The 16,801-nt window shown below is 36.8% G+C and overlaps 1 protein-coding gene across 3 annotated transcripts in view; it reads left to right on the top strand.

The window, feature by feature from the left end:
• LOC108236822 (probable G-protein coupled receptor 153) overlaps positions 1–14,371 on the top strand; it is a 28,833-nt gene extending 14,462 nt beyond the window's left edge. For all 3 annotated transcript variants that reach the window (XM_037977043.1, XM_017417814.2, XM_037977044.1), the window contains 4 exons: positions 3,498–3,927; positions 6,894–7,083; positions 9,277–9,461; positions 11,442–14,371. In XM_037977043.1, coding sequence (XP_037832971.1) covers positions 3,498–3,927; positions 6,894–7,083; positions 9,277–9,461; positions 11,442–12,287 — 1,651 coding nt within the window. In that variant the 3' untranslated portion in view covers positions 12,288–14,371. The remainder of the gene's footprint in view (positions 1–3,497; positions 3,928–6,893; positions 7,084–9,276; positions 9,462–11,441) is intronic.
• Positions 14,372–16,801: the final 2,430 nt, after the last annotated feature.

Raw genomic sequence — 16,801 nt, 5'->3', positions numbered from 1 at the left:
AGTGAGAAGACATATTCTCCAATTTAAAGAGGGTCCACTGTTTAGGACACCACACATTTTCTTGCACACATTTCAAGATTGAACATGATTTGGAGATTTTTCAACACTAAAGTAGCACCAGTTTGTTTTATAAGTATAAGAAGTATTGTTTGGAATCTGATCTGCTGAAAATGAACCCTGTTTTTATCTTTTTATTTAGGTATTTGCATTTAGCCATCGATCTGAAATGAAAACTTTAAAATTAAATTTTGTTTAACTCTAGTTTTGCATGGTAATGTTCTGTAGATCAACACAAAAGCAGCCAAAGACTCCTTCAAAGTAAACAGTTTTGTTAAAACCTAAAATTTTCTGCTTTTGGAGCAGATCCTGGAGATAAGAAGAGAACATCTGGTACTGTTTGACAGCTTTTAGCTGGGATGGATTTACATCAGGTGGAAAAATCTTCCCTGCCAGTAAATTTGCTGGTTGCAGTTATTTGGGATGACTTCATGTCAAACTTTCTAGACTAAGCATCTGCCAGCTCTAGCTCAAACCTTAATCTGCTTCTTCACAACATACGATATTTACCAAGCAACACTGAATAATACAATTCAGGTTCATCTCACATAAATGCACTAACACTGTTCAGGTCTTGTTAGATTCCCAAGACATCTGCTGTTCACACAGAATCAGATGTTTCAGGGAGCATTTCTGTTCCTTTTGAAATAAGATTTCGACACTATATTTACATTTAGAGGGCAGCTTTCACATGAGGAGCTGATAGTTACCAGAAAGCAAACTGTTGTTTAATAAGTGAAATAAATTATCATTGTGATGGTTTGTTATTTGAGCAGTCAAAGAACATCTCACACCTCAGAGCATATGAGAATATGGCTTTGATGCTTTTCATCTGCTATTTATTGCTTTAAAAATCTTTTTTTTTTCTTGTCCACCAGACAAAGAACAATAATTTTCAGTTGAATACATTTGTTGTGTCGCTAAATAGTGTGGCAAGTGCAGCCAGAAAGCTCATAAAACCAGCTTTTGTTGCTGCAGATTACACACAAGCTATTATGGCAGCAACTGAAATGTTGCTGAAACCAGAGTTGTTGAGCATGTGGTGAGGAACGCTATTATGTTGATCCGTCTTTCTTCCCTCCTGAAAATCAGGGAGTGATTGTACTGCCTGTGGCATCAGCCCTGTAGACTCTCAGTCTACAGTCAGCTCAGCCAATTTTACAGATAAGCAGACCTTCAAATAAGATATGAACATTTCTTTATAAATCTATTTTCAGTTTTGGTATCTGTATTACCCTGTAGATGCCGCTACAGATATCAGGCTTTGCACAATAGTTTTTTTTTATATGGGCTCTCATTTTGTCTGGAAGCTTTAACCTTCCCCATCTGTGGCTTTCTTTGAAGTCACTTTTAACAATAATTTGATGGTGGCAGAGCTCAGGTGTTGCTTTCGTTTAAATTATCTTGCATTCATTCTGCTGAGCTTGCATAGCTGCTTTGTCTCGAACATTAACACGCACAGAAGCCCTAAATTATAGAGATATTCTCCTCAGTCTGGGCTCACTGTCTCATGGAAGTTATTTCCCTCACAACGCTCTCTGTCCCTCTCTGGTAATAGATTCATACAGCTTGGTGATGTAACCTCTCCATGTACCCCAGGCACATTCAGGAAAGGCTAGCATTACTCACTGTGACAACAGGATCAACTCGTCTTTGCAAAGAGCCACAGTGCAAAGATAGAGGCGGCTGCTGCCCCCTTTGTGCCATTCATATCACGTCAGTCCATGGAAGCTAATCCTACATTACAAGTTACAAATATTTTTGAACATAATTTGGCTTGTTCATAAACAGAAGCACATCTTAGTCAGCCCGGTGCTTCTTTTTATAAGATGAGGAAAAAGGGCAACATGTTTGCTGAGTCTTTTAGGGAAGCAGATTGGGTATCCTTCTCCTTCTCAAGGATGACAGAGATTAAACAGAGATTCAACACAGCATCCTTTATTAACAAAAAGAAAGTAGGAGAAAGGCTTTGCCTTTGTCAGTAAATATGATTGTAGATTCACTTCTAAACAACAAAATCTATATATATTCTGAGCTGAAGTGACAGTTTCCTAAAAAATTCAAACACCATTTCATGGTGTGTCTTTATAGTAACAAAACAAAGTTGGTGAGCCAAGTTTTTACTGCATTATTCCTGCACTGTTCTAATCCTCATTTTAGTCCGGTGTATGAATGAACCAAATATCATTTAACAAATGATTTGCAAATTAGCTGTATCATAGAACCCATTAAATATTTACCCACAGTTTAGTTCAAAAATTAAAAAAAAAAAAACATGCTGTTGCTGCTTATCAGATATTTGGACAGTTTTTCACAAGAAATGCAGTTTCAGTGTTGCACTATTGTATAATCTGTTTTTCCTCAGGTTTTATGCTTATTTGTAAACTCGAATTGTCAAGACTCTTTTGCTCTTTGTTTTGATATTCATAGCAAATTTTATTAAGCTACGGTATCACAAAATGATCTTAACTTTTGTTTTATTCTGTTAAGTTTCTCAGCTTTTGTACCTGTGGTGCAGTGTCTTAAATACTTGGATTCAAAACATCACTTGCAATAAGATTGTATATAAAAGACAAATAATTGCCACACTACCATGGCCAAACTTCTGCCAAGAAAACTGACCTTGATAAAATTTGTTTCCAAAATCATGTCTCAGAACATTTACACTCAAAAAGCTGATTGAGCTTTATTTAGAATTTGTTGCAGATGTAAAAAAAAACATCTGTTTCATTTTTATATCCCATAATGACTTTAGTTGCAAATGTTTTTGCAAGATAGCACACTTTTTTGATAGTGCAGGAAGTGACAACACTGATCACAACTTGCTATAATTTCACATGTATGTTTGCTGCTGCTAACTGTACAAAGTGCCACACTGTCAGAGGACACAACCACTGAGAGAATTTGTCATTGTGACAGTTACTTGGAGGTAAGAGGAAATAAATATCCCCTTGTGCTGAAACAGACCTAGATGACAAATAGGCCAAGGCAGCCATCAGCAAAGAATCGATTTTCCTCCACATTCATCCCAGGTTCATCCAAGCCGTGACTATATATACATACTATATGAGATTATGCTTTTTTTCAGCTTATTTGTCCAGATTTTTCATTTTGTAGTGCAGTATTTATTAACAGCTTTGCATTATAGCTTAGTCTTGCTCTAGTTTTGCAAAGTTCAGGGGCACCTCCAGAAAGGATTCAAAGAGGTGGCCAGATGGGGGCTTCTCGTGATGTTGGGGTGGCACACCAAATCCCGTTTCATTCTGCTGTTGTCATCTATAGGCTATTTGAAAAATATTGCAATATGAGTTAGGTTCTACTTTGTGTCCTCTTTTACAGTTGAATTTACTAACTTATTAACTCTTAATGATGTTGACAAATTTTAGTTGAAATCCTTGCAGCTCGACTCACTTGATCCAAAATCTGTGGTTGTGTTTCAGGTTAAGTAACACCAAGAAGCAGGCAGTGCACACTGTGATGGGCATCTGGATGGTGTCCTTCATCCTGTCCACACTCCCAGCAGTGGGCTGGCACGACACCATCGATCGTTTCTACACCTCCGACTGCAGATTCATCGTGACAGAGATCGGCTTGGGCTTTGGCGTGTGCTTTCTACTGCTGATCGGTGGCAGTGTGGCCATGGGGGTCATCTGCATTGGCATTGCTCTCTTCCAGACCTTCTCCATTCAGGCGGGCCACAATGCCGACAAGAACAAGTTCAATGTTCCCACCATCGTGGTGGAGGACGCTCAGGGGAAGCGCAGATCATCCATTGACGGATCAGAGCCTCTCAAGACGTCGCTGCAGATCACTTACCTGATCAGTGGCATTGTCTTCATCTATGACTTCCTGACTGGCTTTCCCATTCTGGTGAGCTCATTGCCAAAACACAATGTAAATAATGCTGGATGATGATAATTTTAAAAGTTATTTAGAGTGTTTGAATTGTAAGCAACAGGCCGGACTTAAGAAGAGGTTCTTAGACTTCTTTATATCATATATTTATTTATAATATTTGTGCTTTTCATGTCTAATGACATGGACTTGTCTAAATAAGTGTAAAGAAAAGTAATCTAAAAGAAGTAGAGGACATTATCATTAGGAACTTGACTTATAGACAAATCTGAGTTGTATTTAACTGTGTCTGGTGATTTAAACCAAACAGGCTTAAGAACCTGAAGCACATCCTCCGTCTGGTCTGTCAGCCCACATCTTCCTGCTTCTCCTACCAACTGTCACATTTGTGCCTAAATGATTTTTCCTTAGTGACTTCAGGGACTGCGTCTTCACTTTCATTATGCAATCTTGTGTAATGAAAAATAAATTGAGTCTTGAGTATTGAGTACAGGAGCGAGTGCTGTTTAACAGCGTCACCATTTGGTTGCAAATTTTAATTCCTGGTTCTCAGACTTTGAGATTAGCCAAATTAGCCAGCTTGGCCCTTTGAAATCCAGTCATCTCTGGGAAATAAATGCGCTTTTAGTTTTGCTACAGCAGGAACCCTCTAGTCATGTTCAGGCCACTTAGGCGGCAACAGGGATGGAAGTTTTGGAAAACAAGATTTTGCATTGTATATGGTGTGACATTATTGTTCTGTGAAAGACTGTTATGTGAAACAAAGTGTACCAGTGTCAGTTTATTTGTAAATCACTGCCTAGGATTTCGTGATCATCTGTCCACGCCATCTGTTCACCTTGAGGCGAACCAAATATAAATTTCTAAATAGAATCTGTAGAGGCCTTAAATGATTAAACCAAAGCACAGAGCAAGTTCTTTATGTTTGCTGCTTTTGGGGAAGACTTATGATGATGAAATTACAAAAATATTATAAATAGCTTTTACTTCCAAATCCCAAATAATCTCTTGTAAATAAGCAATAGAATCCAGTCCTCATTGTCAGTTTATTTAAAATTTCTCAAGCTACAATAATCTGTTTTTTGTTACCAATTAGTAAATTTAAGACTATTTTAGGCTTTTGAAACAGGGTCTTAAAGTCATAATTCCTGTCAGGCTTTTCACTGGATTATCCACATTTGAAGACTTGTACCAGTCCTTGCCCTCTGTGAGCTGAGCTGTAACAAACCTGCTCTTTCGCCATGGTTATCATCGCAAGATGTTAGTTTCTGAGTCTGTTTATAGGATGTATTTATCAGTAATAGTATTTCAGAGTAAGAGTTCACATATTATTTTATGTACTACCCTCAACACTGTACCTTCTTACTTTGGTTCAGGAAAAGGCCTTTTTGTTTTGCTTTTTGCACGATTATTTAATTTTTTCCAATTTAAATCTTTATTTTTTTTATGCTTTACAACAGCATCCTATTGTGTTTGTATTCCAGTGCAAAGAAGAAAGGGTAGAACATTTCCAATCAAAGATCATGATTCAAGTGCAGTGACAGGAAAAAAAGGTCTGCAAGCTGTTTTTATGACCTGATTTAATGAGCTATTTAAATGCATGGAAAGCTGTAACACTAACAAACAACATTTTACTGAACCGCTTGGTGTTGCACAGAGTGAGACTTGGTTATGGTTGTCATAAAAAAAAAACCAGTATGCTAATATGAACATACAGTTTCCAAGACTGTGGTGGAATAGAATAAATTATGTTCATGCCCTGGTTTTAAAGGGAAATTTGTCATGGGGCTGACCTTACTAGTTTTATTGGTTTTAAACAGATAAGAGAGACGCATGTGTACTTTACTGAGTCTGTAATCTGAAGATAGGTTTACATACAAGGGCTGGGGTTTTAAAAAAAGCTGTTCTGGTAGGTGATATACTGTATGTTCAGGGTTTTTGAACGACTTTACTCTATATGAAGCTTAACAATATTTGATCCATTCAGGCAAAGTGCAAAATAACCAACTGACTAAAAAGAAAACTTTCTAAAATCAGAATATTTGGTGGGTCAGATGTAGAAATGGTGGAGTTAAACTGCTATATGGACAGATGACAGTTATATTACAAACAAAACATTTGCATAAACTAGGTTATAGTGGTTGTAAATGCCAGGGGATATAATTTCATCAACATTTACATCTATTTAAAGATTTCAAAAACATTTCTGCACCTTTCCTGTTGTTTTGCTTCTTGAAACAGATTCAGCATATAGCCCACAGCAATGTGGCCCATTTTATCCATGCCATCAGGAATCCTGTCAGATGGTATCCCAATAAAACTGAGTTATCTTCCAGAAATGTTAAAGATCTAATGCTCAGATCAATCACATCTTTTCAAACTTCATTTTAAAGACTGTATCTGAAAATAGAAACAACACTTCCAAGTATTCCTCTAATGCTTGGGAATTCTACATTGTTTACGTAACAAGAACATGAAGAACTAAAAAAAGAAAAACAATTGAAGGAGAAAAACACAGTTTAACTTGTCATGAAGTGAGTCCCTATAATTTTACAGACTACTGAACCATGAAATAAATTGCTCTCCTAAATGTTGACATGGCAGTTTCAAACAGTGTTTTTGTGTTATTATGTTTATATTAACACCAGAAACAAGGTGATGCCCATTTACTTACTTTTCTTATTCAATGCTGAAAATTATTGTCATTCTGTTAAAGAAACCGAATTGATAAGATTTAATAAATATTAACCTAAAAGCAAGAAGCCTGAAAAGCAAACATTTAAGTAACTATTAAAAAATATCTGACAGTATATTAACTGGACTTCAGTCTTAGGAGTATTTACTGACTTGTTGTAGCAATTTTTTGAAGTATCAGTTTTTTAAATGTTGCTTATAAGATTTCTCTGAGGCTCAGTGTGATATTATAAGGTCAAGTCCTCCTTGTTGGTTGTTTTTTCTAATTATTTGTTGACCCTTCGAAGGTGGTGAGTTTTGCCAGTCTGAAGTTTGACCGCTCCTACAACTGGATGGTGTTGTGTGTGCTGTGGTGCTCCATCGCTCAGTCCATCCTGCTGCCCATGTTCCTCTGGGCTTGTGATCGCTACCGGGCCGACATCCGCATGGTGTGGGAGAAGTGTGTCGCCATCATGTCCAATGACGAAGTGGATGACGGTAAGTCAGTGTCGTAATGTAGGCAACTCCCTCCTGTCCCGCCTCCTTTTCCCCCCTCCTCTTCACCTGCTGAATTGATCCTGGTTGTCAGTTTTGGTTGTAAGAACACCTAAAAGAAGAAGTAAAAAAAGAACTCTGTAAGGACATATCTAAACTGCATCAGCCTTCAAAAATAATTGGTTTAAAAAAATCAGTTAAAAATAAAAACACACACTAAGCATCCTTCAGAGAAAAGAAAACAATTTAGGTTCTTGACCATTGAAGTTACAGAAAAAAAACACTTTTATCATACTAAAGATTTTTTTAGACTTTTGAATAGCTGTAAATGCAAAGAAGCAAGAAGTGAGTAGAGATAAACAACATAATAAAAAAAAAGATTTGATTTAAATGTTTGGTTTAGGTCTTTGATGTAGAGTATGATCTAAATACAATTTGTTTTTTCCAGTTTATAAAAAAACAGTTGAAACGTTTTAGTTTCACAGTACTAGTAAAAATAATTATTCGTGGTTATATCTGCCAAACTGTAACCATATTCAGTCACAACCTTTTCCATCAGCCTGTTAACATCTAGTTTTTTGTTTTTTTTTAATGAACAAGTTTTTTACTCTGGAATCGCTTTCTGCCAGAGAATAAAATAATATTGAGTAAGATAGTAAAAGTAGATAACTGCATCTTTGACCTTGTAAAAGAACGTTAAACATCATGTTAGGAAAGATACCAGGATATGGGCTTTTTGTACATATTCCTGAAACTCTGTGTTGTTTGGTTTCTTTGCAGTAGACATTTTTCTTTAGCTTTTGGAGGGTCTGAAATCACTGGTCAAATGTTATCATGTGACCTATCATGTGATCTTTGCTGTCAGGAGAGTAAACTGGAGGAACTAGTGTCTGTGTAATTTATCTGTAAACAAAAATAGACCATGTGTATTTTTGTACATGGTGTGTTCTGTCTAAAATGTTTTGCTTGACATGCTGTGAGACATGGGAGGACAGTGAAACAAAGGGTTGCCCATTTGTTTGTTAGACTGTAGTGCAGCTGGATGGAGGGCTGTAGATGTAAAAAGCACTTTCATGTCATCATGATGGTCATATTTCCCTCGAGTCAGAAAATGATGCATGCAAGTTTTTGTCTTGGATGCAAAATTAAAACAGACCAAATTAAAGACTATTTGTGTGTTCATTTTGTTTTTTTGTTTTTTTTTATTTGTGCCGAATTGACCCACCCACTCATCATATTGAGGCCATCTAAAGGCAGACGTACTTAATAAACAGCAATAAGTTAATACAGATGAAAAGAAAGTTGCATGTTTCACCACAGACAAACACAAATACAGTTTATCTGGCAGGCAGAAAATGAACCATTTCACCAGAGAATCACAGACACTTCAAGAAAATCTGGTCCTATAATTAGGTCACATGATAATTATACAGTAGATAGACTTGTGAACTGGCTCCGTGATCTCTACACTTCTTGCAAACTGATGACAGTATTATCACTATCTTTTTTTTGTTTGGGACTGTTTAAACTCAACCCAATATGAACCTCTCCTTTCCTGTTTCTAACCTCCCCAAACCTTTTGATCTTTTCCCTCTTTTGACACCCTTCCTCAGAACTGATTATTGTTCGACAGGAAACACCACATGGCAGTTCAGATTCTGTGTGATAATTAACACTGCCAGTTCTCTGTTTTTATTTTCCAGAGCGCTTGCCATGTATAACTCTTCACAGTTGTATGTATAAGAATGGTTTTCTGTTGTTTTTGAAGCCAATGATCTGCATGCAAAGCTGCCTGTGCAAGAAGCTATTTTCATCTTTCATCCATTTTGGCAAGCATTTTCCTCAGAATCAACATTTTACACCCATTTTCAATTGATCTGTAATGCACATAAATGCGTTAATTGGGCTACTTATAAATAATAATAAAAACAGCTAATCAGAACATAAGTCCTGAGATTCTTCTGCAACTAATTGGTTTCTAAATTTATAAACAGCTTTTAGCTTTTTCACCGATTTATCATTTTTGTTGCATCTTCTTTTTACACATTTTTTTCAGTGCTGAGCATAGGAAAAGTAAACAAATCAGGGAACGATTGAACTTGTTTCTCTTATCTATTCGTCTGTCTGTCTGTCTGTCTTGTGTATGGAGTTCGTTGCTCTTTAATCCTGACGCTCGTGCTTTTCTGCACTTTGCAGAAAACAGCCAAGATGGAGGAATTCATGCTGACTTAATATATGACAGACCATTTGACTATAGCTCTGCGCCCGAAATCGTGAAGATAGACCGTAATGCCAAGTATGAGTTCTCAACCTTAGAAAGGGGGGTTCTGCAAGGGTATCCATTGAGGGAACAACAGGAAGATAAAATGCAGTATTTGCAGGTATATTTTTTTATTGATTTTCCTCATTTCTTTCATTTTATCAGTTGAATTATTTTTATCTCATGCATGATGAACTGGCCTTGTTTGCCTATAAAGCATCTTGACTGGATTTTTTTTTGGTCTTTTTTTAAAACGTGAATCAAAACTACTCTCAGGCTGACTAATGTTTGGTAAATATGACCATCAGCAGTCCCATCAACACATTAAATGTGCTTCATTTATTAAGTAGTGTGTCCTAGTCATGGACCTACAAGCAACTGACTACATTGTTATTGTGTAAGAGGGTAAGAGTGTAGTAACTGACTTACCTTCTACATTTCAGGAATCCCTCAAGGCTTCAGGAAAGCAATGAAAACATCTGCTCATGTTCTGCCTAAAGCATTGTGTCCATTGGATCCAGCATCCATTCCAGTCAGATGCAGAGCTGTGAAATGCTCATTTTCAGCCTGCATTTACAAAACAAAAAAAGGCTTGAACTGTCACACAGCCTTCTGGGGCAATTCACAGAAACTTAATTTCTGTTTTGATTCTGATATTGACCCGATCCTGTAAACTACAAAGTCTCACAAAATATGATTAATCTTACTTAAAAAAGAAAAAAAAAAAATCAACCGTTTAAGTAGAACTTTTTAAGACTTGCTAGAATTGGCCTAGAAGACTGTTGCAAGGATATATAACTGCCAAACCTGCTAAATCCAGCCATGCAATATAGACTTTTATAAAGCATCTTACAGTAATACTGTGTCATCTTTGTAATAAACTATTTGAAACATTTTGACAAGGGTAGTGTGAGCCTCATGTTGCATGTAACGTTACTAGAAGACGTCCCATTTAGATTGGCTTTGCACCTCAGATTTATAGCATTAAATTCTGAGATTTCAAACACTAATGCACTTTCATGTAGAGATCCTTATGGACTTAATTTGACTGCAATAAAAATGTTTTCAAACAGAGATGTATACAGTAGCCATCACTCCATTTTACCAAGTTCATTCATTGTCTTCATGTGGAAATCACATTACAGTAGGTTAACTTTGTAGTGAAGTAATAACCAGCTGTGTTACTTGTTGTAACTGTGAATGTACAATAAATAAGGATTTTTTTTTTCAGCTGCAGGTCGACTGAATGAACTTTGATTCAGTCAACTTTACTTCTGTTGCTCCTGAAAGCAATAAATAAGAATCAGCTAAACTGTTTAGAACTGTTAATTGTCTGTTTTGCAGAATAAAGCCTTTTTGATGGGCTTTATTGGCTCTCTGTGTCCATCATTTCTAAGTTTGTCCTGCATTTTCAGTCATTCTAAAGCTTGTGCTGCCCTCTGCTGCTCAGCTCTCCCACCCTACAATTTAATGCTACTGTATTCGTCTGCTGTTTAATGTCTCTGCATTTACTGAAAGACACCACCAGGGGGCAGGCTGATATCAGTCTTGAGGCTCTTGACGTCACCCTGACAAATCCTCAGTCTTTGCATAGTTGTGAGAGCATAATGTAAGTATAACAAATAGGCAACTATTAACCTTTACAGTTGTAATTTTAAGATAATGGAGACAAATTTAACATCTTGTCACCTGAGGGATTAATTAAACACTTAAAGTGTTTAATTACCATTTAAATTGTAGGAAATATAGCTTTTTATAATTCTTACATGTAGGATTTTATTTTAAGCAGGGCAACTAAAACAAAAATAAGTTTAGAATAAAGAAAACTAAATTTCCTACACTCATAAATCAGTCATAATTACAACAAAACATCCTAAAAACGTAAAAAAATGGGTAAAACTAAAGTGGAATTAGAGTGAAATAGATTTGTTACATGATGCTGAAGAGTCCTACATGTATTAATCTTTACAGTTGGTAATTAAGGTAAATTATTTACCAGGAGCATGTTACTGAGCATGTCATTTACCTTTTTATTTTTCTATGTGTGATTAAATTAATGTCAAATGCAATCTGAAGGGTTTGTTCTGTGTCTTTCCTCCAGGTGCCCCCTACAAGAAGATACTCCCACGACGAAACAGACATGTGGACCAGCGACCGGATCCCCTCATACCTGCACCGATGGGGCTCCATCGAGGACGTGATAGTGAGTGCCCATTACAGCTTAACCTTGCCGCGCCTCGAGAGGCGCAGGAGCAGCCTGGTCTCCTACCACGAGGAGAGCCACTATCACCATCACCCTCACCGCAAGCGGCGGCGATCTGAAGACAGCATGCACTCCCTCAGGCACCTGCCCCGTGTGGTCTGTGGCGGGGAGCGCTATGAGGACGAACTGCTGTGTTTCAGCCGCGACGAGGTAATCAACTTTATAGACGAGACTCCGGTGCCGAGCCCTAGGAAAAGCCCACGGCGCATATCCACCATATCCCTCATCCCTAATGTGTACGAACAGCACGCGGCCACGCTTCCTCACTTCCCCCTCACAGACTTTGAGCGTGAGCCTCAAGCTCTCAGGCGATCCTCAGAACACAGAAGGAGCGGCAGTAGGGGCAGCTCGCCCGAGGGTTCACCTAAACCAGACAGATCTCCTGGAAAAACAAGCCATGGGGCTTGTGGCTCTGGGAAAGGCTGCAGAGAACGCTTGCGAGAAGGGAAACAGCAGGGCCAGCTGGGCTCACCTGGGTGCAGCCAGCAGACTTCAGGACACTCTGGCAATAGATCCAGAACAGGTAGGGGTCCTAGCTCTAACGCAGGAGCTGACTGGGGACACCAAAAGGATCTCAGTAAAGCTGAGAGTAAAGGCAGCACAAACAGTTTTGTAAGCTCCCCCTCAGCATCATCCTCGGGGTACATCACCTTTCACTCTGATTCTGTAGGATCCACCACCTGAAGGAGAAGCACTTTTTGTTTCAAAAAGCATTCTTACTGAAATAGTCATCATAAAGAAAACCTCCATCATATCAGTGGTTTAAGAAAAGTGACATGCTGGAATATTTTAAGCTTTTTTTGTTTTAATTTTATTTTATTTTTTGTCATTATTCGGTTTTATCAAATACCACAAATATTTTGTCAATGCGAAATGGCCTTAGGAGCTTTGGACCTATTTTCTGAACAGGCCTTGATAAAATGTGTAGCCTGGTGACAATATTAATGGCTCCAACTATTCAGCTTTCACTTTACAGATTAACCACAGCAGAAAACTTCTGTGGCACAGACACAAAGACTCTTTTTAAATGGCGTGAGCATTCCTGAACCTTGATTTTGATGTTTGTTTCTTATGAAAAGGTTAAAATATTTTGCAGATGTATTAGTCAGGAAGTTTTTATTAACAATTACTATTTTGTTTTCACTTCAGACTTGAACTTAAGTTGTGTTTTATTTGGCCTGTAATGATTGTGTGTTTTGTTGTGTGGTATGAACACAAGCTTTCCTGAATACTGCACATTTCCCTCAAGCTTGGCTTATAGGACACTTTTTACTTGTTTGTTTTTCTTTTAGATCATAAGCTACAACTTTTCTATCTACATAACTCAAAACACATGAAAACAGTTTTCTAAAGCACGATTTTGGGAAGTAAAATGAGTGTTAAACCCAAACTATCAAACGCCTAATAGGTTTTGTGTGACATATTAAAATATGAAGTGAAGACCCCTTAATCTTTTTTGAAAATGTGAGGTCGTTTTATAAAAATATGATACAGATATTTTGTATATATGAAGGTTATTGGATACTGGAGTTACATTTTAGTGGATTTTCTTTTATTATTATTTTGTTTGTTTAATGAAACCTTTCCTTATATTTCCTTCCAAATATCTTCCTCCTATTTTGACCTTGGTGATCATCATATTTCATACAGCTCATACGAACAATATGCAAATGGTGCTTTATATTCATCTCTTTTTATTTGTTTAATGTGTAACTAATTCCAATGCATCAGTAATCATATTTGTAGCTACAAGTTTAAAGGGAAGATTTCCAAAATTTTATTGACTGTAGCCTTGAAACTGTGATTAATATGTAGCTTCACGGATGTTCTGATGCTAAATTCTAACATTCTGACCAAATACAAAAATAAAAGCACACATTAGAATCTATAAATTGAGTTGAAATGAAGAACTAATAAACTTAACTTATCATAAGTGTACTTGCTTCAGCAACAAAGGAGACCTATTTCACATTATTTCATAACCTGCACAACTTTATTATTGGACAAATGCTATGAGGATTTTTGAGTGTGAACTTTTCGATTTTAATTCCAAATTATTAAAAGTTCCATAAAAAATAATGTTGATTAAATAAAATATCCCCAAAACCTCAAAGAAAATGATCTGAAACATGTATTTGTACTTTTCTAATGCTGTAGCATAGTATAAAAATAAAATGCACAATTATTTGGAGACATTGTCACTCCTACTCTAAGAAAATATTTGAAGTTGATTTAAGTTACAATTAGAATATAAAAAAAAAACTTTTGCCAAACTAAAGAAGGGAAAACTACTTAAAGTACAAGAAAGTCTTGCTCTTTTGTAGACAGTAATTATAATGTGAATGTATTTGCACTAAAGAGGTGCAACTTTTAAAATAAGTTCAAGTTTGAGGACAAAATGAAGTGAAAATATACCCTTTGACTGCCTTTTTTTCATCAACACCCAAGTAACAAGGTTGCACTTTGTCGGGCATTTATGCTTTTAGTCATCAGGCATCCTTCATATGTTTTATTTTAATGCGTTTGTGTACATTTTTAGGCTCTGCAATTGAACAAATGAACTAAAATCTGCCTTTTCAAGGAAAGCATCAGATCACCTGTTGAACCTTGCCATATATATATTTTTTCCATTTTGTTGTGTTTACAATATTTCAAAGTTATTTTGTAACATATTCAAAAACTGAAACATGAATGATGTTAAATGTTATGATTTTATTGTTGAGTTGAGGACATTGTCATAAAGACTGATTAAAATCACAAGAAGACGCTTAAGAGTGTGTTTGTTTAGACTTTTACCACATAAACTGGCATTGCATGCAGACTGGAGTCCTGGTTAGGAGTTAGGCTTTATTAGAGTTATCTGTTCTATTTGTACACATTTTATTCTGCTTTCGCAGACCTGGATAAAAGGTTGGTTTTGAACTGGACAATTTGATAGATGTTGTAATCAGATTTTAAACCATCTTTACAAGACTCCTCTGTTGTTTTAGCTGGAACTGACTGAGATGGAAGGAAAACTGACACAACTGTACACACATGCTGAGAATTATAATCATCTCTCGCAGAACACAGACAGTACTTTTATGAGCCACATAAGCGCCACCTCCTGAACATGAACAACAAAAAATAAACTTCAACGCTGGATATTTCATGCACTTTGAAGCAAACTCACCAAATGCTTTTTTAGTTTTAACAAGTCTTCTTTATTTTGCTTCTTTTTTTATAGCAACAGTTATTATTATTATTATTATTATTATTATTATTATTATTATTATTATTATTATTATTATTATTATTATTATTATTATTAAGAAAAAGATGTGCTCTTTACCATGAAGATATTGTAGAATACACAGTCAAAACGTTGTGGCATTATACCAGTAATTTATTTTTACCAAAGCCCTCTTTTAAAAAAAAATAAAAACCTTTATCTTTTTGACTGCAGTGAGTGCTTTAGTTCAGACTGGGAGCTGCAGTTAATAATTGTGCTGCTATCAGCTGTCATCTGAGAGCACTGCAGACTGGGTAACTCTTTGCAGAGAGGTCTGAGGGATGACATGGCTCACAGCAGTGAGGACACGTTTTTCTCTCCACCCTGATGGTGAGCTGCTGGTCCACATGGAAACAGCCTGGAGCTAAAGACGACCTCTGTTGTGTGGGCTTCACAGGGGTTTATAAGTGAGTTACCGACGGATTGTCACATGACTACCCTGTATGACAGCGTGAATCTGGACTACAGGGGTAAATTAATGTGCACACAAAGCGTCTGCAGCGCACTTCATCCACGTCTGCTCCGTTAGGTGCGCCTGACTGAACTCAGTCTGATGTAAATCAAGGATTCTCTGCTCTCAGCTCTCATGTGGGCTGCTGTTCTTGTGTTTAGTTACTGAAACAATACGGAGAAGAGTTCATAGAAATTCTTTTTAAAAAGTTCAAGTTGATTCAGTGTGGTTGTCACGTGACATTTCCTTTCTTGCGCTAAACAAACTTTTCTTGAGCCACGGGCCTCAGTGCGCCTCATAAAAGAACAGCTTTAACCGTGTGTGCGTGTGTGTGTGTGTCGAGGACGCATTGAGAAACTTCTTAATGTTCAGCTCAGGAGCTGAAAAATATGGAAAAAACAGCAGACAGTAAAGTGTTTAGTTCTTATATTTGACTGATATGTATATATCAGGGTTTGTCCCTCCTGTGACAGCAGTGTGTGCTTCCTAAAGAACTGGGGGCGTCTCAGTGATTCTCCTCGCTGTGAGGAGCCCTCCTTCAGACACTTTATGACATCTCTGCCAAAGCAGCGGAAAGAGAATAAAGAGCCCCCCCCCCCACCCACACACCACCCACCAACCTTTTTTTTATTTTACAGCTGATTGACAAACTTTTTTTTATTATTACACACTGAAAACGGTCAGGACTAATACGGCTTCATCACTGCATTGACATAAATTAAGTAATGCATTTTAAGCATAAACAAAAGTCAATGGCACAAGGGCCATCCAACAACAGCAATCAACTGGCCCCATAGACTTAATTGACAAATTTGTAGTTAGTTTTAATGACTGTGGAGTTATTTACTGTTAAATGTTTAAAATATGTGCATCTAAAGATAAACCTGTACATTTATATACATTGTTTCCTATATTTTTCTTCGAATGTCTGTCTTCAAGTCTAGATGACTTCAAGAAGATATTCTGGGGTGTAAGTTTATAGCTAATAGCAGAAAATTGTTTTTCTCTAACATCTGATTTCCCCTCTGCTGTCGAAAGAAGGTAAACATTAGGAAGAAAGAAAGACAAGCGCATGTTTTGTGCGCGCTTGACTTCTTTGTTTAATTTTACCTAATTGTTGTCTATTTTCCAAAGTTGTGTCTGATTTTACCTGAAAGATAAGAAAAAATCTTCACAATTCCCAATTCCAACTCGTTTGATGCTCAGTAAAAAGCACCTTTTTATTTTTATTTCTACTTATTTAAGGTAACCGTTTAGAACTTAATCTTTCTCTGATAATAGCAAAAGGCCAGACTAATTTGCAATACATCGAAGCTGCACGTTTTCACCCAAAAACGCCTTTCCCACCCCAGTGAAAGGCTTAAACTTATTCCCAGGTTACAAAAACAACACACTCGTTCTTTTTGACATTTTTATTATACACAGCAAAACTGTAGAAATCTATAGTGCAATTGTAAACATTCAATCAAGCTCAGA

This window comes from Kryptolebias marmoratus, linkage group LG8 (genome assembly GCF_001649575.2).
Source record: "Kryptolebias marmoratus isolate JLee-2015 linkage group LG8, ASM164957v2, whole genome shotgun sequence".
Lineage (NCBI taxonomy): Eukaryota > Metazoa > Chordata > Actinopteri > Cyprinodontiformes > Rivulidae > Kryptolebias > Kryptolebias marmoratus.
The sequence above is the reverse complement of the archived record's forward strand: the minus strand, read 5'-3'. Positions and strand labels throughout refer to the sequence as shown.